The 25,533-nt window shown below is 41.1% G+C and overlaps 1 protein-coding gene across 1 annotated transcript in view; it reads left to right on the forward strand.

The window, feature by feature from the left end:
- The window catches only part of LOC118317517 (chemokine-like protein TAFA-2), a 65,253-nt gene that overhangs the window by 28,346 nt on the left and 11,374 nt on the right, over window positions 1-25,533 (forward strand). The window contains exon 2 of the mRNA XM_035646282.2: window positions 4,417-4,517. Within this exon, the coding sequence (XP_035502175.1) occupies window positions 4,418-4,517 (100 nt within the window). The 5' untranslated portion in view covers window position 4,417. The remainder of the gene's footprint in view (window positions 1-4,416; window positions 4,518-25,533) is intronic.

Consider the following 25,533-nt stretch of genomic DNA (forward strand, 5'->3'; position numbering starts at 1 on the left):
CTTGGACGTCTGGAGTAGATTTTCAAGTCACGGATATTTATATTCATATTTTTATTAAGTGTTGGAGCACAGGCTCATAACCAACCCTTCTTTTCATGTGGTCTTGGTTTGGTTGTTGAATCAGCCCAAACACAACAAATGAGCAAACGCACCCAAGTGAATTCTACCTATAGCAAACATGTTGGGTCTGAAAAACTCCATGAAGGTAGCTTATACTGTTGCGTCTCAACCTGCTGCCTCAAAACTATTTATTCTCACAAATTATTTTACAGACGCAGATTTAAATAATTTTTCAATATCAAAAGAGACCCTTTCTTTTTCTCCGGGTGAGGGATAACCTGGTGACGGGATCTTCTGGCAGCAAAATCGCTTCATGTTAATTGCCCCAGTGACTTATGTGGAGAGCACAAGCACCCCATTTTCCAAATGGCGGATATCTCAGGGAATGAAAACTCCTTGAATATTAATGTATTTCCACTATATTTTTCTCCTCCACCGTTGGGAGCACAACCAGAGCTCATATGCCCGTGAGATGTCTGTCCGGCTTTAGCTAAGATGCATACAAACATACACGCCTACGCACGCACGCACAAATACAGGCTGGAGATATGGAGGGGAAGCTGATCAGCCATGTGGAGCGGGGAGGGCACTCCAATGGGACTAATTAAAGTTATGGAACAGGCTGCAGAACTCATCGGAGACCACCACTCTTTCTGTGACTATATCTCTCTCTCTCTCTCTCCTCTCGCTCTTTGTTTCTCTTTTGCTCCTCTGTGTTTGGTTAATGAAAGCTGCATCATCCAGGGTCACGGGATGCAATGCTGCTTCCTTACAGCAATTCATGCCGGCAAATAGTATCAAAGGCGTTAAGGAATTTCTAGGTGAAGTGGCGGCTGGAAACATTTTCTTAACACATGTGCATACAGGTACCGTTTTAATCAGACCTTAAAATTTCCAAACTTAGCTCACGTCATCCAACATTTTTGGTTCATCTTGATCGTTAGTGTGTACCAATGTGTGTGTGTTTGGGCATGTGTGTGCGAACATGAGTCATCATCAGCTTCTGAGTCTGATACTGATAGAGAATCAAGCTTTTTTGACGCTATTGATCAGAACTCCGCACGCCCGCTCCCACTCTCTTTTTCGGCCCCTTTCTGAATCCATTTCTACATCACACACCCACTGCTCCTGCTGCACAGACCAGACAACCAGCCATAATGTAGTGCCACTGCATCATCACAAACACTGCTTTGTGTCTAAATGAGCTGGAGAGGAAGAAGACGGCATCTCTGCTTTGTCTCCTAATTATTTACTTAAAGCCGGCCATAGGTGAGGGCAGAAGGTTTGGGGTAAGAGGAGGAGGAGGGAGAGAGGAAAGGATGTACGAGATGAGAAGAGACGAATGGGGGAAAAGAGACAATAAAGCAGTGTATGATTGTGTGTGTGTGTGTGTGTGTGTGTGTGTGTGTGTGCCTTCTAACCAGAGAAAGCCTTGGCTCAGCCTGTCTGGCTTTGCAGCTTCTCCCAGCTCTGGAAATGCCAGGCTACATGACTCATACACCCTGCTCAGGGCTAAACACACACACACACACACACACAAGCTCATGGTAAAAGTGCTCACACACATGTGAGAAGAAAAAGAGAGTGAGCGAGAGCGGGTTAAAGAGCACTGCATACAGCTCTTACTTGTATCATTATGAGTCACTGGCTCGGCGAAGATAGTATATATAGTGTATATATGGTAACCTACAATGCAAACACAGGGTATGCTTCGGCCTTCCAACGCTTTTCATTTTTCTTTGTTTGTTCACCTTTACTGGCATGTTTGAAAAGTACATCCACCCCTATGAAAAAGTATTTAAAGATTGAGTTAACACTAAACCCATGTTTTCACTTCATATTCACTTTATTATGCTTTATCAGTAGATTCTGGTCCCACTCTAAAGTGTTCATTGCAGTGTACTTTTTCTTAACGTAAACTGAATAACACTGACAAAATTTGTCTCAAAGTGCAAGGCGACATCCCGTTTGGATCTGGACAACACCTCCTGAGACAGAAGCAAAAAGATGACAGAATTCTTCCCTTGTGGATGTGGAGAGTTGGAGTTGCAAAGAGATGGAAGGTTTTTAAGGGCAAATCTGCATCCTCCCTAATATTCAGAAAAGACATGTTATTTTGTTTTTAACTGGGCGTGTTCAAGCGAAAAGTTTTTCCTCAGTTGTGTAACTTAGTGTCACATTCACATCCAGTGCACACAAATACGTGTACACAAGTTTAGTTAGTTACAAAACACAGTTTCCTCGGTGGAGAGAGAGAGTTTGTTTTGTCTGTGGTGGAAGTTTTTTGTCATACCCACAGCTCAGACTATAAACGGCTTAAATTGTATGCATCTCTGTGCATAACTTCAATGCAAACACCTCCCAGCATTTGGACACAATACGGCATTTTGTATGTTTTGAAGTGTTTACTCATCTATATCTGCATCACCCACAGATTGATAAAGTATATTAAGATAATAAAATCCCTTATGTTAAGACTTTATTGCTCACTGCAAATAAGACATAACTCTTGTTTTTTATGAGAAAGATTTCATAATTGTGTTTTGGATTTTCCACAAGGCTTATTGCCTTGCTTGTGAGTTTGTGTGTGTGTGTGTGTGTGTGTGTGTGTGTGTGTGTGTGTTTGCGTGTGTACGTGTAAGTATGTGTATGTGTGTGTGTGTTCTCAACAGATAATTGTCAGACCTGAGTAGGCTGTACAAGCTTTGTACTGCTGTGGTCTGGATTGTAATGCTATTCACTCAACAGATGCCATCTATTTGTAGCTATCAAAAATACAGCTACTAGTTAATCACTGGAAAGGCGACAGTGTAGACTATTAACAGAAGTTGGATCATTTCTGTTTTTGATGCTGTTTAGCTGCCAAGACAGATTTACAAGGCACGGCAGTCTTCTCAGTCTTCTTCTGCACTTCATCCTGCCATCCCTTTGTTTATTTCTCCTTGTCTTTACTTCTCTCCCTCTGTGCTTCTTTCCCTATCTCCCCCTCTGTTTGAATGTGTTTGCAGTAAACAATAATTTTGCCCGTGTAAATACATTTCTCTTTGGCAACGCAGAGAGGCACTGGGAGGATTCTGGGAATGTCGGCTGTGTCTATATGTTTCACAGTTATCTTAGAAAATTGTCCAAAGTTCATGTTTGTGTCAGTGACGTGTGGTGTTTTTCATAAATAGGCAAGCAGAGCTGCAAGCAGAGCTGCAGAACCCCCCCCGGTTGACAACAAGGCCATTTCAACCATCTGTGTGATTCAGCTGTTTACTACACAACCACATTAAACATAACAGGATTTTGTGCTGCCTTTTTTTTTATACCTGTGCTAAAATGTTTTGCATACATATCAAATGTGCAGTTTAGAGGAAAACAGTAAAATCACTGATAATCTTCAAAATATTTACCATTAACTGACAATGACGCACTCCAGTCCTAAAATCCTGTAGTTTCCTGCCTCTTACACTTTTCAAACTTGCTGCAGCTCCTGCACAGAGAAACCAACACTTTGATTAGAGGAGATGAAAAGACTAATATGATTACTACAAAGCAAAAGAGAATTTAAAAGGCTTGGGTTTTGTAGATTAAATAGATATGAAACTTCAAGGCGGTGTAATTAAGTCTAGACACAGCAGGTTATCTTATAATTGTGAGGTGGACCAGGACAGTGGAACGAGAAGACCAGGGGATCAGAGAGCAGCGTATCTCACAGTGAGGCAGACCAGTGTGTGACAGAAGAGCAACATTACAGTCCTTTCATCCCGTGGGTTGAAAGGTAGCAGTAGTGAATTGGGTGAATTACTCTATAACTCATCGCCCAGTTGTCACAACTATATTTAACAGCAGTTGTTGAAGGTGGACAAGAATATGTGAGTTATTCTGCTGCCAGGGTACATGAGAGGAGTGAGACAGGCGCTTGTCCTGGGTCTGGAGGAATTGTAGCATGTATTAAATAACAAAAAGGTGTAAGAATATTGTCACAAACTTCTCGAACTGGATATCACCCGTCAGACATCCCAGGTCGAATGTCTACGGTACAAAGTTTTGCTTCAATCTATGAAGTAGATGTGTCGGTATTTCACCAGGGAATAAAATCTTTGACCTTTTTCTAGCACAGAGGAAAATTGAGTGGATCACCAATGTCATTTAAATGAATCCTCAGAGGACTATGAATGTCTGTACAAAATGTCATGGCAATCCATCCTGTGGTTGTTCAAATATTTCAGCCTGACACTGCAATTGCTACAACCATGCAGCCATTGAGGTTAAATAGACAGTGAGAGGTGACGTACCTACCAACAATGTCATGCAATCCAAAGTGTATTCTTATCACAATTTTGCTTGTGTGTTTTTGTTTCTTTCTGACAGAATGCGGGAACGAGGTCCTTGCATTTGTGGAGTAGGTGTGTGGAGTCTACTGCTGTCCCTCTGTTTGGCCTCCCTGACACATGCACACAGGAGCCACACAGGTAGGTCGATGTATGTTTAAATGTCCGTCTATGTGTCTGTGTGTGTTTGTGTGTACAGCATATCATAGTCTTGTGAGTCGGTCAGTGTCTCTGTACAGCATTCACAGTATTGGATCTATCAAAAATTACCACTGCAGGCAGCCTCGGCAGCCAATTTCTTTTTGAATGTTGTAAAGTTGGAGTGACTAGGCCGTGCGCTACCCGGGGGAATGCAGAGGTCGGACTCACAGTGAAATACGGGACCACAGAGGCGGGTTGCCAGCAAGAACACACACAAAAAAGAGTTCTTTAATAAAAGGAAGCGGAGTAAGAGTAATCCAACAAGGAAAGGTCGTCTTAGTTCTCAGACTTTCACGCCTTTGCCGTCCCATCAGGGCGGGGCGACTATTTGAAAATACCTGTTCTTCAAAGCACAGACAGCGAGCATGCACGGAGCCTTATGTGGCACAGTCACCAGCATGATTGAGCCCAGAGGCCTCTTACTACTTTACAGTTCGTTTCTCACGTGGAGGTCAGGTATCTTTGGCTCTCGTGGTTAACAGCGATCACCTGTGTGTGACACTGAAAATCGCTTCCCTCTGGAGAGAGCTTGGAGAGCACAGTGTACCTGCTACGTGCATATGAGTGCTATTTCAGTCCCGCTGTTCGGGTATTAACCTACATGAGGTGGAAATATGATAATGAACATCTTTGTGTCCCTTTGTGAAGGTGATAGTGGTTAAATTTTTGTCTGAAATTGTAGTACAGTGTGAAATGTACTGAACAATTTTTCCAGCCCTGTGTATAGAGCTACAACAAGCAAAATTTATCGTAACTATACTTTCAAAGAGGTGTTGATTTTTAGTTATTGCCATATTGACAGTTGTAAGTTATGATATTATTGTATTGAATAACATACACATCAGCTTTATATGAAATGAAATCAGGTCAGCAGTGCTGTGGAGATAAGTCTGGCTATGAGAGTTGTTGAGGCTTTTTAGGTGAAGCAAAGGACTTTGAATGTGTTGTGTTAAACAGAGCCAGTGGAGGTATCATGAGATAACACGCAAAGATCTTTCAGATATTTTCTTGATCCATAACATGTCAATGGGGCTGGATAAAATCAATCTGCTATTGATTAATGATGTGTTGATTGCACGGTGCAGATCTTTGATGCTCCATTGGTTTAATATGAAGCTTCTGTTGACAACATACGCATTTAACCGAAACTTTTATTTCAATTGCTCCACCAGACTTGTGGAGCAAAGAATGCACCAAGGCAGAGATGTGACTAACATGTTAAAAGAAGATATCAAACAAAAATGAGTAATTTCCAATGACAAGAAACACCTAAGGACATAACCAAGAAGTGACACTAGTGGGTTTGTGTCTGGTTTGACTACATATGAAAGGCAATGATGGCTTGAAAATGTTAAGCTCTGCCTTTGGCTTTCATGTCGAGATAGTGGCATGCACCAGCTGCCCTTCATCTGAACTGGTTGCCCTTGTCATTGTTGTCACCATTTCTCATGCCACTGATGCTAAAGATATTCATACTGCAAGTCCGTGTACTTAACTGCATGTGTCAATATCTACTTTGTCCGACTCTTCCATTATCAGATCACTGAAAAGGAAAACGATGATGAGTTTTTTCTTTAATGCTTTACAAAGAATGCAGTGTCTTAGACGGCATCTGAGCAGAAAATGAAAATTTAACAAAGTATGATCACTTTTTGTGAGTTCATGTATATGTACAGTTAATGACAGTGTGTATGTGTGATTGTGACAGATTGACTCTGCTGTTGTTGGCCTCCCACTCTCACAGAGAGATTCTTGACCAGGCAAGGGCAAACACTTTCATAAATGGCAGGATGGGGAAAAGTTGAGAAAGGAAAGAGGCGCTTCCTTGCTGTGGTGCATCACCGGGCTTTCAGTGAAGTGCTGAGGACTGCACAAAGCCATGAAAACACTGAAAACACTGGGTTTAAAACACTGGGTTTTGACACTCAGAGGATTTGGTTAATGTTAGGGAAAGATCATGGTTGTGATTTATAGTAACTAAAATCATAATCTTTCGCTAATTTAACCAAAGTGTTTTTTATTGCCTAAACCTAGACAGGACTAAGAATGTGATTTTTTGTCTCTGGGGTAACAATTGCGTGCTTTGTTCGCTTTCTATCCCCCAACCACCTCCTTGCAAATCTTCTGGATTTAATAAAAATGTTGTGCTTCTTTCATTAAAATTAAAAAAAAAAAACGCTATCTCTGAACATAATCCTACCAGTGAGTGTGTTGCCACAACAAGGTAATTGGGAAAGCAGTGTAGTTGTACATGGACATAATTTAACTGATACTGTTGCTGAAGCAGTGGCACTAATAGTGGTGCCAGTAATTTTGGTTACAAAGTCACACAGTGTGTGTGTGTGTTTGTGTGTCACAAGTTTAAATGGCGTCGACTTAGTTTTATGACTATGGTCGGGCATTCAGGTGTGATCCTTTTGAGTAAGGGGCTAGGGTGTGCATTCGTTAATGACAGGTCCCGACAAAGATATGAGTACAACTGTTTAAGTGTGTGTGTGTGTGTGTGTGTGTACATGTGTAGCGACTACGTGCTGCTGTTAATGGGTCATTGATTGAAGAGTAAGTTGTAATCAGGGAGTTACAGTGTTATCCAGTTGCAGGTTGTCTGAGTGGGAAAAAAACAGAAGAGTAATCAGATAATTACTGAATACAATCCCTTAGGTCACTTCAAGGTTGACGCTCTCTCTCTCTCTCTCTCTCTCACACACACACACACACACACACACACACACACACACACACACACACACACACACACACACACACACACACACACACACACACACACACACACACACACACACACACACACACACACACACACACACACACACACACACACACACACACACACACACACACACACACAGCCCTGGGCGATTAATACGATTCCTTTTTTTTGTTGCACAAAGATATTGTGTCTCAATCTTGAATATGGAGTTATTACAATGTGCGTAATATATTTATTTATTAAAAAATACGCAATAGATAGATGGCTATTTTAGCTGTCTTGCAAGATAGTCCTGTAAACTGTGACATGAATAGTGACACTAGATGTGGACGTGCTGCAGTTTATGGTTCGTTTGTGTGCCCAGGTTTTTTGCCTCTGGTCATCATGAAGGGAATTTAATAGCATCTCTGACAGGAGCGCACTGATCTGGGCTCAGTTTGCTGACCAGGTGTTATCTCTCGTTACAAGAGGTGATGCAATGGGAGTTGACTGAGCAGTGTGCAGATTCTACTTCAGCTATCGCTAACCAGCCAGCTGTGAGCAGCTATTAGAGATTTGAGGTCATGTCCAGAAACACAAACAGGCAGAAAGAGCTGATGAAGAGAGGTAGAGGTCAGGCTCGCTGTTCTGCCTTTGGTGAAATGAATGAAGTAAATTGGGCGTCCAACCTTAGTTGAAGCGTGTGGTGCAGGCATGGTTAAGTGAGAAAACATGACTGTGACAATTTAAATTGCTGCACATCAGAAGGCTTGAAAAAAACCCAACCTGTGTGTGTGTGTGGTAATGTGAACTTGTGTGCATGCCTTCCTAGCCTCTGTTCACCTTTTATCCTTCAGATTTTTATCTCTCAGGCCAGATTAGAAAAAGCTACCTCTCCTCTGCTGTTGCAGCCTCTCCATCTGTTAAACCATCCATCTTGCTGCAATTTTCTCTTCGTCACATGCGTTACTACACACATCACTACGGAACTGTGTGAAAATTACAAACGCTAAAGCCAGACCACAGAGCTCTAACGCTCTTAGTGGACTGCACATCTCCTGCAATGAAGAGATCTTATTTGCAGGCAAAGTCTCGGCCTTGGTGAAATGTCTCAGCGGCTTTGCCAATAGTCTTGGAGAAACAGCTTGGCTTGAATTTTGAAGTTAAGCGGAACAGCGATTATGCTGATCACTTCACCACACACTGTCGAGTCATTGATTCTCAGTCTATATACCGCTGCAATCTCCACACTTGCCACTGATTAGAAGCTACTAAGAACTTAACCTACTCCGAATGGCCAAGAAATGGAAATAGAGATGTAAGGACTACATGGATGCTGAGATGCATGTGCTAAACTGCACTCACACAAGCTCAGAGGGACAAGTGCATTCAGTCAGGCACGCAGGCAGGCCTGCAGTAAATGCACACACAAACACATGCAAACACACATGCATGCACACACACTCAAAGAGGCTCTCTAATGTGATGTGCGGAGACAGGCTGTCTGCCCTCCTTAGAGGCTGCTCCACAGTAAAGCTGCACTCCATGCTTGGTGTAAAACACGGCTCCATATGGCTTGTGGAAAATTCAAGATGAAAATTACAAACGTGAAATTTTTCATGCCACGAAACAAACCAGCAATTCCAGCATATATTTCACCGGTCAGAAGGTTGAGAGAGGCTGTTTGTGTTCATGCATGAGAGAGAGAGAGAGAGAGAGAGAGAGAGAGAGAGACAGAGAGAGAGAGAGAGAGAGAGAGAGAGAGAGAGAGAGAGAGAGAGAGAGAGAGAGACAGAGAGAGAGAGAGAGAGAGAGAGAGACAGAGAGAGAGAGAGAGATCAAATTAATTCAATTAGCACATTATTCGGAGTAGGTCAGATAATCATAATTACATTTCATTCATTATGTTGACACTTTTGTCCAAAGGGACTTACAATCAACGAGGCATGCAGTATTAGTTCCTAGCTTAAGGGCCCACATTGGGAGGACATGGACTCAAACTACAACCTTCTGTACCAAAGTCAAGTTATATCAGCAGCTGATGATTGCAATTTATTTTTATTCAGTCAGGCAACACATTATGGATAAACCAGGATTGTTCATGTCTCGCCTCATAGGCAGTAAGGGTGAGGAAGTTAGTGTGGTTAATGGGGGTGTGGCCTCGTTGGGCCCATAACAAGGCTACACCCTCATTGTGTGGTGTATTTGTGGTTATCAATAATTACCACAATCTTTCATAATTTCTTTTCACAACATTGAAAAAAAGGGACAACTTTAAAAACTTAGGATAAGAAATCAAAATATGCACTTAAGATGTAATGCAGCAAATGACAAAGTAGAAAACCTACCCCAACATGAGTAATAAATAATGAATAAAGTTATTTTCAAAAACAGAGAGATCCATTCCAACGGAGACCTGAGTCCAGCTTGACCCAAAATGCGGTCGACCCAATTGGAGAGGGAACACAAACACGTGCTATTAATTAATCAATTTGATCAATCAACAATCAAACAGTGTAAAAGACCAGCAACATAGTATAATAATAAAAAATAAAAATTAATTGAAGTCAAAGAAACTCAAACAATACATCTATATGCTTCAAAGGCAAATTCATATTAATAATAAAAAGTTACCAAGCGGACCGGTGAAGACTTCTTCCCCGAGGTGCCATGAAGACTAGACGAGGGTGCTGCAAGATTTGCTCATTTCATTTATCATTTATTATTTTAATGGTGTTTCACCACATTAAAAAATGAGGAGATATTTAACTTACATTAACTACACTTGTGTTTTAAGTTTTCAAACCTATCAAAATAACTGAGCAATAAATAAGAACATTGCTGTATTTAAAGCCTATTAAGAATTCAAAACCACAGGTTGTGAGCACTGATAAATGAATTCACAACAACGGATATGGAGTGGGGAAAACATTTGACACACAAAAAAAGGAGCAGCATCTTCCAAGCAGGTAAATAAAATTTTTAAAAAAATCACATTTTGTGATGCTGGTCTGCACCGAAAGTGACATTTGCCCCATTGCCTTATAGCCACCAAGATACTTGTTAATTTTGTTCCGTCCATTTGTTCATCATTATATAGCCCCCGACTGTCTCTCCATCTTTCTTTTCTCCCTTGCTCTACTTCAATGGGTGCTGTTGACAAATTCCAAGGAACCACATTTGCATACACTCACCTTCCCCTATCAGTGTGTCCTTGGTAAGGCACATGTTTTAACCATGATGTGTTCAGTTATTAAGAGGCCGGGAGTGTATTTGCTAACTGGCAACAGGCACTCTGGCCTTTTGTAGTCTATCACATGATTATCCTGTGTGACATGTACTGGCAGTGAATGTCGTGTATATATAACCTTCAAGGAGTATCCATTTCCTGTGCATGAAATGGGTTCGTGATCAAAAGGTAGAGGTGTGTTGTTGACAAGGATTGACTTCATAGCTTCATCAGGACAAAATATAAGGAACACGGTATACCAGTGCCACAAACTACAGCTTCCAACATGACCAGTGAAATAAATCAACTCTCTCTTAGGATCTTCATGAAGGGAGGTTTTGCTGTATTTGTCTGTGTTCATTAAATCTAGGTGTACCTAATATATTGGTGAGTGTCGCAACAATCCTTTTTGATTTGTGTCCAACAAATGTGGTCTATAATTACAATTATTACTATCAATATCATAACAGCAGTCGGGGGACAATTAGATGATAATGATTCTATTTATTAATGCAATATTAAACTATTAATGGGATAACAAGCACATTTTCAATGGGCAATGCGTTAGTTATTACATTTCAGACTGTCACACTAACAACATAAAAATGTTCACGGTGGGATTAGAGGAGTCTAGAAGTCCAACAAATCCTCCATCTCATACGATGATCTATATCGTATGTGGTGAAAACAACCATATTGACATGGCAGAGAATCAGCACGATTACTTCACAGAATACAAGCAAATCCATTGAACTACTCGTTTTTTGGTGGAGGACAGTCTCCCAAAGTCAGTAGGGTCCATCCTCTGAGGGCCATGAATGTCTGTACTTTCATACATACATACAAACATATACATACTCTTGGAGTTGCTGAGTGATTGCTGGACCAAAGTGATGGACCAACCACCATTGCCATGTCTAGAGCCACAATTCTAAGGTGGATAGAAATAAATTGTTGAAGAAAAACATATTTTTAAACAATATTTTTCACTTTTGTATGAAAGTCTTGAGGAAACATTTTTTCAGTATAACCACACAAACAGGTAGAATCCCTCCGAAAAACATGCAACTTTAGCATTTATTGACAACCATTTTGAGCCTTCAATTTTCCTCAAGTGTACAGATATATGAGACCCCTTGGAAAAGAATTGCATCATGCACCCACACAAACAGTTGAACTCTCAAGGTAAAAGAAGAAGAAAAAAAGGAAAAGGAAAAAGAAACATTTATAGTACGAGTCTGGGTGCTATGGTCACTGATTATGTGGTTGCACTAATCGGTGTAAATGGAGAGGTTCCTCTGGCTGCACAGTGAGATTATCTCATTGGGGCCCTCTCATTGCATTCATTAGTGCTAATCGTAACCTGTTAGCTCCCCAGTCAACTCAGCATTGACCCAGCCTGGTACATCTCCATGGTTTCTTAGGCAATACCAAAGCCTCTGTTGACTCTCTGCCTTTGGTTAGGCCACTATATGGAACTATGATGGTGTGGATTAACATTAGGGCAAGAGATCTACAGGGAGTCGTTATTAAAACTGTAATGACTAATTAGTCTTGATTGCAGTTATTACAAGTCATAATGAAATTAAATTTCCATTATATCCACGTATCTGTTGGTCTTTGAGTTCCCAAGTCTCCCTCTCTCTCCTTCATCGTTCCGCTGCCGCTCCATTCCTCTCCTTTCCCCTTTGTTTCATACTCTCTCTTTCTTCCTCCTCCCAACTTTTACTTTATTTCACAGTTATTAAACCAGGAAATTTCAATCAGGTTGCAAAGCGTGAATTTCTGCTGGGGCAGGAGAGAAAGAGTGAACTTTTATTTAATGTAGCCGTTCTTTCTTTTCTCCTCTCCACCTCCATCTCGTTTCTCTTTTCTGCTGCAGCTGAACTCAACCTTGGCTCTTTATAGTTTATGATTCAATTTCCAATTTGTCCTCCAGAGGTATTTGCCTGGTGGGTGGCGCAGTGGTTTTGTTCTTATGTGTTTGTACAATATTTGCCTTTGGTATTCATAGAAACACAGTCTTACGGATACATGCATTTGAATTTCCAATTCTGTGTCTGCAATTCTTTCGCTTTTATTTTAAATGTAAGTCATACTGAGATGGCAGCCGCCCTTTCAAGTAAGCACTTGACAAGCAAGGAGAGATGTGCTGAAATATGTATAACCAATACATTCCAGAGTCAAGGATGACCAGATGAGCTTATTTTGGTACCTGAAGGTTGTTCTATCCTGTTACTGCTTGGGTTGCACATTGGTGGATGCACTTTGTTTGAGCCGTGAATAAGCTTAATCTCTCCGCAAAATTTGGAAAACAGAAATGCAAAGTGAAATCAAGTCAAAGCCTATATCTAAACAGTGATGCTGTTATTCTGTAGCATTATTACATTGCGCAATCAATATTTACTTCATAATGATAGATCAAAGCAAAAACGTGGCCAAATAAGAATATGATATAAAATATGCTTCAGTTTTCTCAGTTTGGTGAACTGAACACAATGGATATTTGTCATTTTTCTCTACACTATGTTTGCTTTTCACTAGTGTTTTTTTTTTGTGCCATTCCTAGAATAACAAAAATACTGAGGGGTCCTATAGTTTCTATGTTCTATGTTCTAGTTTATATGTCTCATCCATTTTTCTGCTGTAGATCATTTTGTGTTCGTTAGCTCTTTCTTGAGCTGTTGAATAGTTTTCCTCTTATTTGTATAGTTAGGAATTAACATTAGAAAAAAACATGACTCCATGAATGTTACTGTATAATTTCCAAACACTTCGAGCTCGGAGCACATCAAAGCCTTCTGCTCGTCCTCCTTGGGGCCCATTTGCCCCCGTTTTCCATCCCCTCTAATTCTCCATGTACACTGTTTATGAATTTGCGTTCTCTGGAGATTCTGTATATGTCCAGATGTTTGGAGAAAAAGCAAATGGCTAGATGCTACCTTTTGAACCCTGATGATATTTCAGAAAGGCTTATGGGAGACGCAGGGATCCATCCCGAGCTTCTGTTTTCTCTGCAATGTGTACCAAAAATCAAATTAATGCTTTGATATTGTGTATCAAAACCGAGCCACAACCCGCATTACCCATTGTCTCTTTAGTTACACATCGGTGGTTCCCAAGTGTTGCCTGTCTTCCCTTGGCTGGATCTTAAGAAGAATAACCTCTTTTACAGAGTTTTCCCAGTAGAGCGGGCTCGCTTGAAGCCATGTGAATAATGAATGCAACATACTTATCCTATATAGGAGCTTCACATGTGTAATTACCCTCATATGTGTGGGCACAAAAACTGTAGCCATGTAAGTTCACGCTGTCATTTACCAAAACAATCCATTCGAAGCAGATCTTCAAAAGTTTTTTCTATTAGGTTCTTGCAGAGATAATGGACAACGTCTGCGTTTTGATATCATGTTTGGTTGTTAGGTTGATTGTGATTCAATGTGAGCAGGCGCCTCTGTGCCTCTCTATTGGAACATTTACTAGTGTGATAGTTACTTCTGAAAGTTAATTTAGACCTTTCATTGTAAATAACCCTTAACTGGTCTGAGGCACTCACTAGTTCAGTGGTTTTGGGATTTGGGCTTTTTTTTTTTGTTTTCTTTTATCATTTTCATACATCCCTTTAGGCACCACACGCAGATAATTAAATCGTCTACTGAGCACTAGGTCTAATGGGTGGCAGCCCAAGTGTGCTTTATTTTGACTGGTAAGAGTAGTGCAATTAAGCAGTGTGCTATTTTCGTTTCTTTTAGCTGTAGTATTGTAGTACCTTTAATTTAACTCCATCTTATATTTTTTGTACAAGTGTCTTGCGGACGAATTGCAATCAGATCGCATGTGTGTGTGTGTGTGTGTGTGTGTGTGTTTACTGTGGAGAGCAGCTTTAGTATTCGTAACAGCAGCTCCAGAGCCATGCACTGATGGATGGGATGCTCTTTACTTTACTGATGTACTGTGATCAATGCTGATGCAAGGAGAGAGAGTATTGGAGAGAGAGAGAGAGAGAGAGAGACAGAGGGAGAGAGAGGTAATATGCTGCCTCTGCAAATCTCTCTCTCTCTCTCATTCTCACTCTTTCAGTCTCTCTCTCTCTTTTGCATTAATCCTCCTCCTCTCACGGTGAGTTTCCCACTCTGTTGATCCTGCCAGTATCTGCATATGCTCCACTCTCACCCACATCATGGCCTTAACTAATATGACAGTGTTTCCGTGCGGAGCATATGCTGCGAAGGGCAACTTTCAGCAGATTACTAGATTATAGATTAAGTCCAGAAAGTTGAGTGTGTAGTAACGTGTGAGTGTGTGTGTGTGTGTGTGTGTTTGTGTTTATGCACATCCCTTTCTAGCACAGGTCATGCAACAGGACACAAACATCATGTTTGTCTTACTGTCCGGCCTGGCCTCTCATGTTGCCTAAATGTGGTTAAGAGGCTTTTATTTTTAGTCTTTTGCTGTTGTGAGTTAAATAAAATAGCAGTAATGCAGCTTCACTAATCCTCTCACACAACTAATCCTAGCAGAACACCACTGTAAATACTCTGTGGGCTGCATTAAAGGACAAATCACTCAATCCCTCACTGAGTGTTTATGCTTATTTTGGTTCAGATTAATAGAAATTCTTCTATTTTTAATCTACGGCAGAAATGCCTTGGAAATGACTGCACTTCCTCTTGGACTTTGTATGTTTTCAGTGTGGCATTTGTTTACGTGTCTTTTTTTTAAAAGTATTTTTGTACTGAAGTATACTCAAGCCATCAAGCACATACACTACTCAGTGTGAGAATCAATGTAAGACAGCTTGCTGGAGATGGACAGACATATAAGTCATAAAAGTACATTTGAAGTTACATATGTACAGTTACCTCTCAACATAGTGGTCATGGTACTGTCGATGCCACTGATTTTACGATTATGAGGGCTGCTTTAAATTGAATGATGCTCCTACGTGAGAATGGTTCATGTTTGCATTGCTATCAGGACATGCCTCCATGATAATTAAGAAAAAAGCGGCCTCTTCAATATTTTTGTCAAACAATTATTCTTGTGGAATTTGTGTTACAGATACACTTTCAAGTGATAAAAAAAAGGATGTCAGGCAAATGAGTTTTGTTGCTCATAAATAACCAAAAATCTTGAGATACCTCAAGATTGTGTGTGAATAAGATATGGCCAGGGAAAACAGCAGTGAAAGTAACATATGGCATATTGCAAACTCAGATGACACAGATGAAGGTTACATTGCCCCAAAGCTTTCCCCCAAGTTGCTGAAGCACTGTTTGCAGACTATACTGTACCTTAATGAAAGAAAACACAAATTCTGTTGCCAAGAAAACGGAAGAAACTGTAAAATATGAATCACATAAATAAGTGTTTTTATATTTTTTTCCCCTTCAAAACCAAACTGCCACAGGCTTCTTTAATATCTCCCCTGGTGGGTCTAAAGTGAATTATACAAGCCGCCTGAAGCAAATATCGCTATGCTGCAACAACTTAGGTGTGATTTCCTTTGACAAAATATATATATATATAAATGTGGGACTGTGAGAGCTGAAGGGACATGCAAAAACGAGGGAAAACGCTCTGCCCCTTTAAAGGCTCTATACTCACACGGGTGTTAGTCTGCTGATACGAGCTCCGGAGCTGGGCAGTGCTGTGCTGCAATTACAAAGTCGTCCCACTGTGGCCTTTAAAGGTCCTGTACACCCACACAGGTGTTTTCAAGAGCGCCGGCTAATGACACCTCCGGACGCTAACAAGAATGATAAAGGTGTAATTTGTCCTGCCTTCACAGATGCAACAAGCTACGCCGAGACGTGAAGGAGATGTCGACGCAGCACTTTGAACAAGCGCACACGTTCCTAAGAGGATGTCTGACCAGGCAAATTCGGTTAAAACACCTGTGTTGCTGGACTGTTGCAGCGTTCAAATGGGGTTGTGTTTGCTGTGAGTGCGAAAAGAGTCCATGTCTGTGTCCCGCTTGGTATTCACAACCTTTGGCATGGGAATTTTCGGAAAGCTGAGTTCACAAGTTGTGACATGCTTGTTTAAGACAAATTCTTCTTGGACTTTTTCTTCATCTGCGGAAAAAATGGTGGTATTCCATACGGCCTCATCTTTTCCCTCTGTCAATATGCCTTTGCATTTCCTGCATTGCATTAACTACCAGCCTATGTGGCATCTAAACGACGACGGTAACATTAATATTAACGTCCATTTTGCCTCGCGGCGGCGTTCCCATGACTTAACTACTCGAAAGCCACGTATAACACGTTTACAACCTCCCACTCCGTGACCACGAGCTCACAACTTCCATTTGACGGCAGCGTGCGATGTGAAGGACCTTTACGACCTTTAATAAAGGCAGACACAGTCAGTCGGTAGAACAGGTGCAGGCGTTACTGGTAACATTAAAGATGTCTGATTTCCAATAGACCCAGTAAATAAAATTCATTGTTTACACCTGTCTGTTTCCATGTCAAAGTATCCTGTGTCTTTGTGTAATGGGCAGAACAAACTTAACGGGCCGGACATTTATCACAATAATAAACACAGAGTGTACTGGCAGGGGCTTCCGTTGTCATGGTTGCAAAATAAGCTCATAAAACTGCCAGAGTTTGGTTACGTTTGAGCACAAAAACGACTTTATCTTTACTTAAAGAACGTGGTTTGGATTAGACTTACTACTTCCTTGTTCAGATTACAGGATGTTTGCTGTCATGTTGAGCAACTTATTGACAATCACACCATATTAACACCTTGTGTTCTTGTAACCAGGCTAGCTGTGAATTGTCAACTGTCAAAAATGGCAAATATTGTTTTTCAATCGAATGCTGAGCTGGACTGGCAAGAGAAGTGGCACTTGAGCAAGTGGCTCTTCAGACACATTGTTTTCAGAGTGATTCTTTTTAAGTCGCAGCAGACAGACTCAGAGCTTAGGTTCATCCTGCTGTGTACTAATAGCTCAACTATGGTGGTTGTTCAGTTCCCTTCCCACAGAGTCCTAACAGAGATTAATCATCCCTCCAAAACAAACTCTCCTCTTCTTTCACACCATTTACAGTCAGAGCATGCGGCGCCATTTCTCCTCCCCACCCCTTCCCTTCTCTTTTCTCCTTCATCTCCCCCTCCCTCCCTCTTCTCATCTTTTCACCTCTGGCTCTGCTACCAGCCAGTTTCAGACGCACCAGGGTTTCCCTTTCATTCGCTAGTGAAGGATGGGATGAGAGACCGAGAGCGGCAAGAGAGGAGAGGAGTGGAGAGATGTAATGCTCTGTCCTGATGAATGCAGTTAGAGAGAAAGTGCTGACACAATGGAAGAGGGGCTTAAAGAATAGATGAGCTTAGTGCACCAATCACAGAGCCCATCAAAACAATCAATGTTCAACGACCAATGAAGGTGTTCGACTATATGAATTATGCCTCAACATCATCTTTATCAGAGAAATACATTGAGTAATTCTGTTCAACCATTATTTATGTTCAACAGTTTGTTGTTGCTGTTGTCAGAAAGAGAAAAATCCAAAACTTAGATAAAAGATACAACTGACCCCTGTGCATTTACTTCTCTTAATGCCGTTAATGCCAGTGTCATCAAATGTTCTCAAATTATTCAAGACTGTGTTAACACGAAAGATATAAATGGGCAGGGACCTCCTGATTCAATGCTACTTGATATTGGTCGTTGCAAGTGATAAATATTGCAGGCAAAATTAAAACCTTTAGAAAAGGACATTCTATTGAAATATGCTATACCATCCTTAAGAATATGATCAAACGAAAAGCACAGCACTTGACGAAGGGCAAAGTTGGTGCAACAGGACTGTGATGTGGGTGTTTTCAGCAGCGGGTCTGATAAAGTCAACAGCTCTTCAGTTCAATTCAATACAAAATTCTTCCATTTGTCCCTCAAGGAGCAATTTGAGGAAAAAATTGAATCAGATGTTTGAAATAGACGAAATATACAATGATTTACAACAGGTGCCAAGCCCAAGGTGGTGAACACCCCAGGGGCACATATTGTGTTGAAATAGAGCATTTATCAGTTAATACACAAGATTAAGAGACTATTTCTTGTTTGCTGTTCACAAGTCAGAATTGTATTTGTTTGACATGGATCTAAAATGGATTCTCTTTTTCAGGAATTGTTCAGTATGAAGCTGTATGGACTCTGTTTTGCCTTTAAAAATCAACAAAACCTTGAAAAATCACTTCTTGACATTTCGACAAAGCAAGGCAAACTAGCAATTAGCTGAACAATTTTACAATACTTCCAGCAAAAGAGGATAAATCATTGTTAATAACTGCTGGTCTACATCTAAGGCAGTACTGATGCTGCGGAGCCTTTTTCACAATCACATTTGTACTTCACTAAATGCTCACCCTGTCATCAGACAGTTACCAACGACTTGTAGATCTTCATCTAACCTCTTTATCGCAGCTTCTGAGTGTTTTCCTATTCCCATTTTTCCAAATGATCCCTTACAAAATTCATCTGCCAGATTTTTATCTTTAAGGAGAAAGTGTCCAGTCCCGCCAAGCACTGCAGAATTCATTCCTCCATCACTGTCAATCAGGTTACTGTGTGCTGTAAGCCCGGTAATGACGTGACTTGTGACTGTGCAGTTGTTTGGACATGGGTTTGTTTTGTTCATGGAAAAATTGCTGTTTTGTCCTCTTGTTTTTATTCAACTGTGCAGAGTAAAATAATTTGGTGCGGCACAGCTTGTATGAAAGCGTCCTATTGAAAGTTCACCACAACTGAATAAGAAAGTTGCATGCAAATTTATCTCAGCTCAGCTGGTAAATCCATTGATCGCAAAGAAACAGTCGAAGCGGGCTTATTTTGGTGTAAAATATCACAGTTATGACACTGAGCCCTTTCGGTGATCACACATACTAAGTTTGACTAAAACGTGATCGTGAGACTTGAATCTGTCATCAGGAAACTGAGGCATTAAAACGTATCACTTATCAGTATTCACGTGTAGGCCGACAAGCAAGTGTCAAAGTCTTTGGTGTATCATCGTTATTTTTGATGCCGATTTGTGCTCATAAACAGAAAAATAAAAGATCTATTGTTTCGGCACCACACATTAGCGTCAATATTAAACAACATGAGTACATTTTCAAAATAACATGAAAATCATTATCAGGAAAAATTCCAAATGTAAATTTTGGAACATAAATCCCACCTCTGATTTGGGGGAAATCAGAGCAAACAAGCTCCACAAAGACTTACAGGGTTTGCAGATGACAGCAGCTGTGAGTTGTGTGCTGCGAGTTGACTGGTAGTGTGTGGTGTAACGTATGGGACTGTCCAGTCTTTCACAGGGAGTGAACAGGATGATAGCACACCATTTATCTAGATCTGTGTAACGACACATCAACAACACGGTGACACAAAAATCATAACTCACACACACACACACACACACACACACACACACACTCACATAGACACACGCACACAAACACACAGTAACCTGTTCCTCTGAAATGCGCAGAGCTTGACGTTTATGAGATTCCGTCCTTATTCCCTTGACAGGGAGAGAATTCAGACAGAATGAAATCCTCATCAACATGGCTGCTGTGCTATAGATCTCTCCTCTCAGTTTGCTGACTGACAAAGCCAAAACTCGGCGGTGGGAGGGGGGCTGTTTGGACTGAACACAATCATTGTGTTTCTGTCTCTATACTGGTCTGCCAGACTGACACAGGGAAGGAGAAAGAGAGACTGAGGGAGGCACAGAAAGAAAGAGACAAGACACCACAAATAAAAAAAAAGAAAGGCTGAGATGTCTCTGAATCCACCTCAACTATGCACATTAGATGAGGGGGGGAAGATGCAAACACGCCCCTGCGCTGGGCAGGTTTCTGACTCCAGACAGAGCGAGTGGGAGGGGAAAGGCGGGGGGCGGGGGGGGGGGGGGGGGGGGGGACACGGACAGAAAGGCAGATGAGAAAGGAGACCAGGACATTCCCCCAAGGGCTCGCGGAAAGTCACCTCCACTCAGCAGTTAACATGGCTTTAAAACACAAGGGCCTCGTGCGCACGCTGCCACGGGTTAATGGTCGAGTGGTGATGCTTTGTTAATACATCTGAGCATATTAACAATTTATACCCAATTCACCGCGCTAATATCCCGCCTGCAGCACAAATTAGTACAAATCGTCCGCTGTGGGGTGGTGGCGACATTAGTGGAGGGTCACATATATGTCAGGACACACCATGTGTCACCAGGCCCACTCAGTCGCATGAGCTCATATCTGGTATGATGTAGCAGGACGGGGTGGGGGCTGTGGTGCTGGTGTGGGGAGATAATTCCCTTTGTCTGTGCTGTAGAAGAGCTGCATAGAGGCCCGTTGTGGAGTAACCAGAGGCGCATTATGAGTGACAGTTTGGCACGAACTGGTCTCATGTCAAGTGAGGAAGATTAGGGTTGGGTGGATGGGTGGTTACTGGTTAGTTAGAGGTGGTGAAGGGAGAGCGTTCACAGATGAAGCGCTTCATCAGGCTGCTCCTCACATCCTTATTGACTATTGATCAAATGTCACTTTGGAAGGGAGCCAGTTGCACAACAGAACTGAAGGGGGGCTTGTGAATGCAATCAAAAACAAGCGCTATGAGGATTTGATGAGGTAGAAGCTGTTTTTTTTGTCTTCATTGGTGCAGCCTGACTAAGTGTATCTGAATGGGTCGGGTGATTTTTTTTTCAAATTTTATTTTTTTGGCAAGGCCCATTTTCTGACAGGGATGATCCCCTCTGCGCGGACGCCCACGGCATTTAGTTTTCCCCTTTTCAAATCTAAATTCTGACGAGCCAGTTCCCAGTGTTTCTTCCTCTCTCTCTCTCAATCTTTATTTATGTCACATCGTGAACAGGAACTGCCGCTGTGAGAAAACCCTTTCCAATTGTGGTCACTCTCTCATTCAGTCACTCAGGGACACTGAGCTGAGGGAGGTTGCGTGGTGGGGCAGACTGTGCGTGAATGCTGTGTAGAGAAGCTTGAGCCTGCAGTCTGCGCTTTATCCTGTTTTGTAAGAAGAAAAAAACATTATGGGGCTGAAGTTTTAATTTTAATGCAATTCCACAGCATTCAGTTCCTCCCGTTCGCTTCCTATGCAGTACTTGCTTTTTTTGTGAGAATTTAGATGGAGATAAAATAGAATCATTTTGATCGTTTAATGTTTTTTTGTTGAAAATATTGTTCAATTGAGAATATCCTTTTGCAAATCAGTTTTAGACAAAAAAAGAGACTAAATGAGATTCTTGTCTTCTGCAAGTTTAAATTATTGCACAGCTATTGCAAATTAAGCTGGGCGAGGTTAATGCTTGTTCCTCTTCTTGTTCCTTCGTCTTCTCGTTGTTTGATCTCAGGGTTATTCATCAACGCATTCAACATGAGAAAACAGCACTGGTGCACAAGTGCAGCGCTGGAGTTAGTTAATCTTTTTCTCTAAGCTCTAAAAGTTGAGGAATATTTGCTCCTTGTAGTTGTCATACCCATGGAGACATGCGAAAAGATTGCAGACATGGTAGAGAATAGAAAACAGGGCTGAGAAAAGAAAAGACAGTAGTGGTCGAGTGTGCGTGTGTGCATGCCTCCCTTTCTCTCAATGCTAATTTTCTTGGCAGGCTCTTAAGCAGAATTTTAATTTGCCCTGTGTTTATGAATCGTAACGAATGGCGCCATTTCAGAGGCCGATGTAGTCTTATTATTGACACATGTGCATGGATGTACATGCACTGAGGGGCGCACACACACACACACGCACACAGACACGCACACAGACAGACACACACACACACACACACACACACACACACACACAATGCTCTGGGACACATACATTGTAATCTAATTAACTTGGCAAGCATTGTGAACTAATTTTCTATTTCAATATACACCCTTTGTGAATAGAATAATATGGGCCTTGGGGAAATACATTTTTCTACATATTAAATATATTATTCATGCCTCTATATGTGCCATGGGTATACCAAGTAATCTGAAGTCTATTTTTAGTGTGTTCATTATTATTTATATATTTTTTTAGAGCTTGGCCAGAAGGTCAGGTCACTGTTTTTTACTTAAATCTTATATCTATATTGTGCCTTTTTTAATATACAAGCTCCTACATGCCAGGAAAACTGACAAACTTAGATTACAATTTCAAATGGAGTCATTAATTTCAAAGTATGAATGCATCAGAGCATTATGTGCAACCAGCACTTCCAAAAAATTACCAAAAACACACTCTCATTCATATATCGTGGCAGGCCAACAATCAGAGCTGACTGGGATCGTCTGCTCCTGTAGCTGCTTTGCCAACATCGCCTCCTGGCATTGAAAGTGCGTCTACAGTGATTGTTTGTGTTTTTGTTTTTCTGTTTCCTAAAAGAGCCAACTTGAACTGCACTGCTGGGAAAGAATTCAGAATTCATTCATTGTTTACAATCAATGAAGCTGTCACTGCGACAACAGCTGCCTTTGCTCCTGTAGTAATTTTAGGTACCGACTGCATTATAGGTTAAGCCTAACTCAGGGATGTTTCACATGATGACGAATCCAAACACAGCGGCTCGTTTTAATGAAAGCGGCTAACACAACACATACGACTTAAATGATTATCCAGCCTCCTAATGTGCGGTCACATACATTCACCATAGCATCTGTCCATGGCTACACCTGGCTAACCGCCCAAACACAAGAGCCACGAAAAAGCAATATCTTGGTATGAGTCCTTTTATATTATAGTATATCTTAATTATAAAGAAATAGATCTATAGTTAAAAACAAAAAAGTAGATTGTAAATATGTGAATCTTTTTAAAGCTGTTTCCTATGTATTACATTCCTGTGTATGGCAAAAACTCTTCCTGGGTACCATGGTGTCACATGAGCTGAATTTTGGCCACACTTGGCCGTTTCTTATGGTTTGACATTTAAACATGATGTTTTTTGTTAATATTTTAATATCATAGAGTCAATGTGTCATCAAAGCATAATGCTAAGGGCATAGTGCCTACATGCAGTTTGTCCAGTGGCTACCAACTGTTGTTGCTCCTTTTATTGTAGTAAATGGATAGAAAGGGTAAAGCTCAACTGGCGATGCTTCTCAATAGTGACATACTGTAAAAAATGGATGGTGCAATGTAACAATATCGCTCGCTTGACTTGAGGTCAAAAGTCAGCACTCGAAAACAGTTTGCATTTGGTTAACAGCTTAAATTCTTTTAGGTAAAAGTTCACCTCAATGCAAAAGCACCACATGCATATGCCATGCCTCAGACAGTTATTGTGGCATGTGGTAGTGGCTGTAATGATTTAATTTTTTTAACAGATTTAGGTAAAAAAAAAATATTGCTCCTATAAATGTTCTAAATATGGAACTTACTGTTCTATAGTATGGACCATGTTTTCAGATCCTGAAACAGCAGAGCCTGAACCATTTACGTTTTTGTTGCATTTGTTTATTTCTGCAGGTTCCTAATGATATATGCATATATAGTATGCACTGTGTATGTGTATATGTGTGTGTGTGTGTGTGTGTGTGTGTGTGTGTGTGTGTGTGTGTGTCTGGGAGGGAGGGAGGGAGGGAGGGAGATCCCCAGTCGAAGGATTGACATTTGAAAGAAGTACCCCGCTGGGACAAAGAAAGCTATCTCCGTGTTTCATGTGCATCAGCGAAAACACACACACACACACACACACACTGGTTGTTCAGATTTGGGGCAATCTGTCCATCTGTTAGGCTGTCACTAAGTAGCACATTATCCTTAGTAAATGGGGTTAACAGCCACTGCTGTGTTAAGAGGGGCAGGGGTAACAGGTCCTCATGCCATGAAGGGAGACGGGAGGGGGCTCATAGAGGCAGAGACGCAATGACAAGGTGAGAGAGGAAGAACACATAATAGATAGTGTAAAAATTCTCTGATTTAGAGCCTGTGATTGAAGATAATGGTCTGCTACCCTGCTGAGTTTGCTGTGTTGAGCTAAGAGCAAGAGCGAGCAGAGGAAAAATGACGCACTGGAGTGGCTGAGAGAGATTAAGAAAGGAGGGGTCATTTATGAAATAGCGGTAGGACGATGTAAGATAAATGGAAAAGATGGGAGATGAGCAGAAACACGAGGAGAAGAGAGGAGAGCAGAAATGGATGGATGGAGTGTGGAAAAGAGATCGCAAGGAAGGCAGGCACTAGTGAGGAAACGGAATAGAGGGTTGTGGTCTCGCCCAGTAAGACTGAACAGGATACTTTTTAAAGCATTGTTAGTCTTCACACACACTCAAAGACACACTGCGAAGCAGTCCGAGGTTGGAAAAACTCTGTGTTCATGCTTGCTTTTTATCATAGCAGTGTAGACAGATATTCACAAACAGAGAAAAAATAAATTATTTGCATATGTGTAATCCATGAAGATATATCTGTCCTTCTGTTCATGTCATGTGATGAGACATTCTTAAGCATTTATCAAAGCTTATTGGAGTGTGTAGCCCCCTGCTGCCAGCAACTACCTGCACTGTGAGAAGCTCTGACATACGGGACATCACATCCTGACTATTGAATGATGCCTGTAATATCATGCCATTCCTTTCCCCCCCACTTCCCCTGAAAGCAAGAAGCACTTGGATCCAAGTTTTCTATTTTTTTTTTAAACTTGAATCATTCCTGATGTGAAGTCACAATCTAACATCCTGCTGCAGTTATTTACCAACAAAAAAAAATCATGAGTATTTCAAAACAAAAGCATAAAGTTTCCATCTTATTAAAGATGATTGAAGATGGGAACTGTCAATCAATTAGTTAAAACCATAGCCAAACCTCAAGCAGTGCCTGAATTTAGTAAAAAACATTTTTTTTCAAAACCATTAATGCTACCAGGCAGCAGTGGTGGTTTAAAAGTTGTCAAATTAGCTTTTCAGAGAACAGGCTTTAACAACGATTCAGCTTAGTGCCAGTTTGCTGCAGATCCTGTATCTTCATATCAAAGTAATCACTCAACCATTCATCTCCA

This window comes from Scophthalmus maximus, chromosome 3 (genome assembly GCF_022379125.1).
Source record: "Scophthalmus maximus strain ysfricsl-2021 chromosome 3, ASM2237912v1, whole genome shotgun sequence".
NCBI lineage: Eukaryota > Metazoa > Chordata > Actinopteri > Pleuronectiformes > Scophthalmidae > Scophthalmus > Scophthalmus maximus.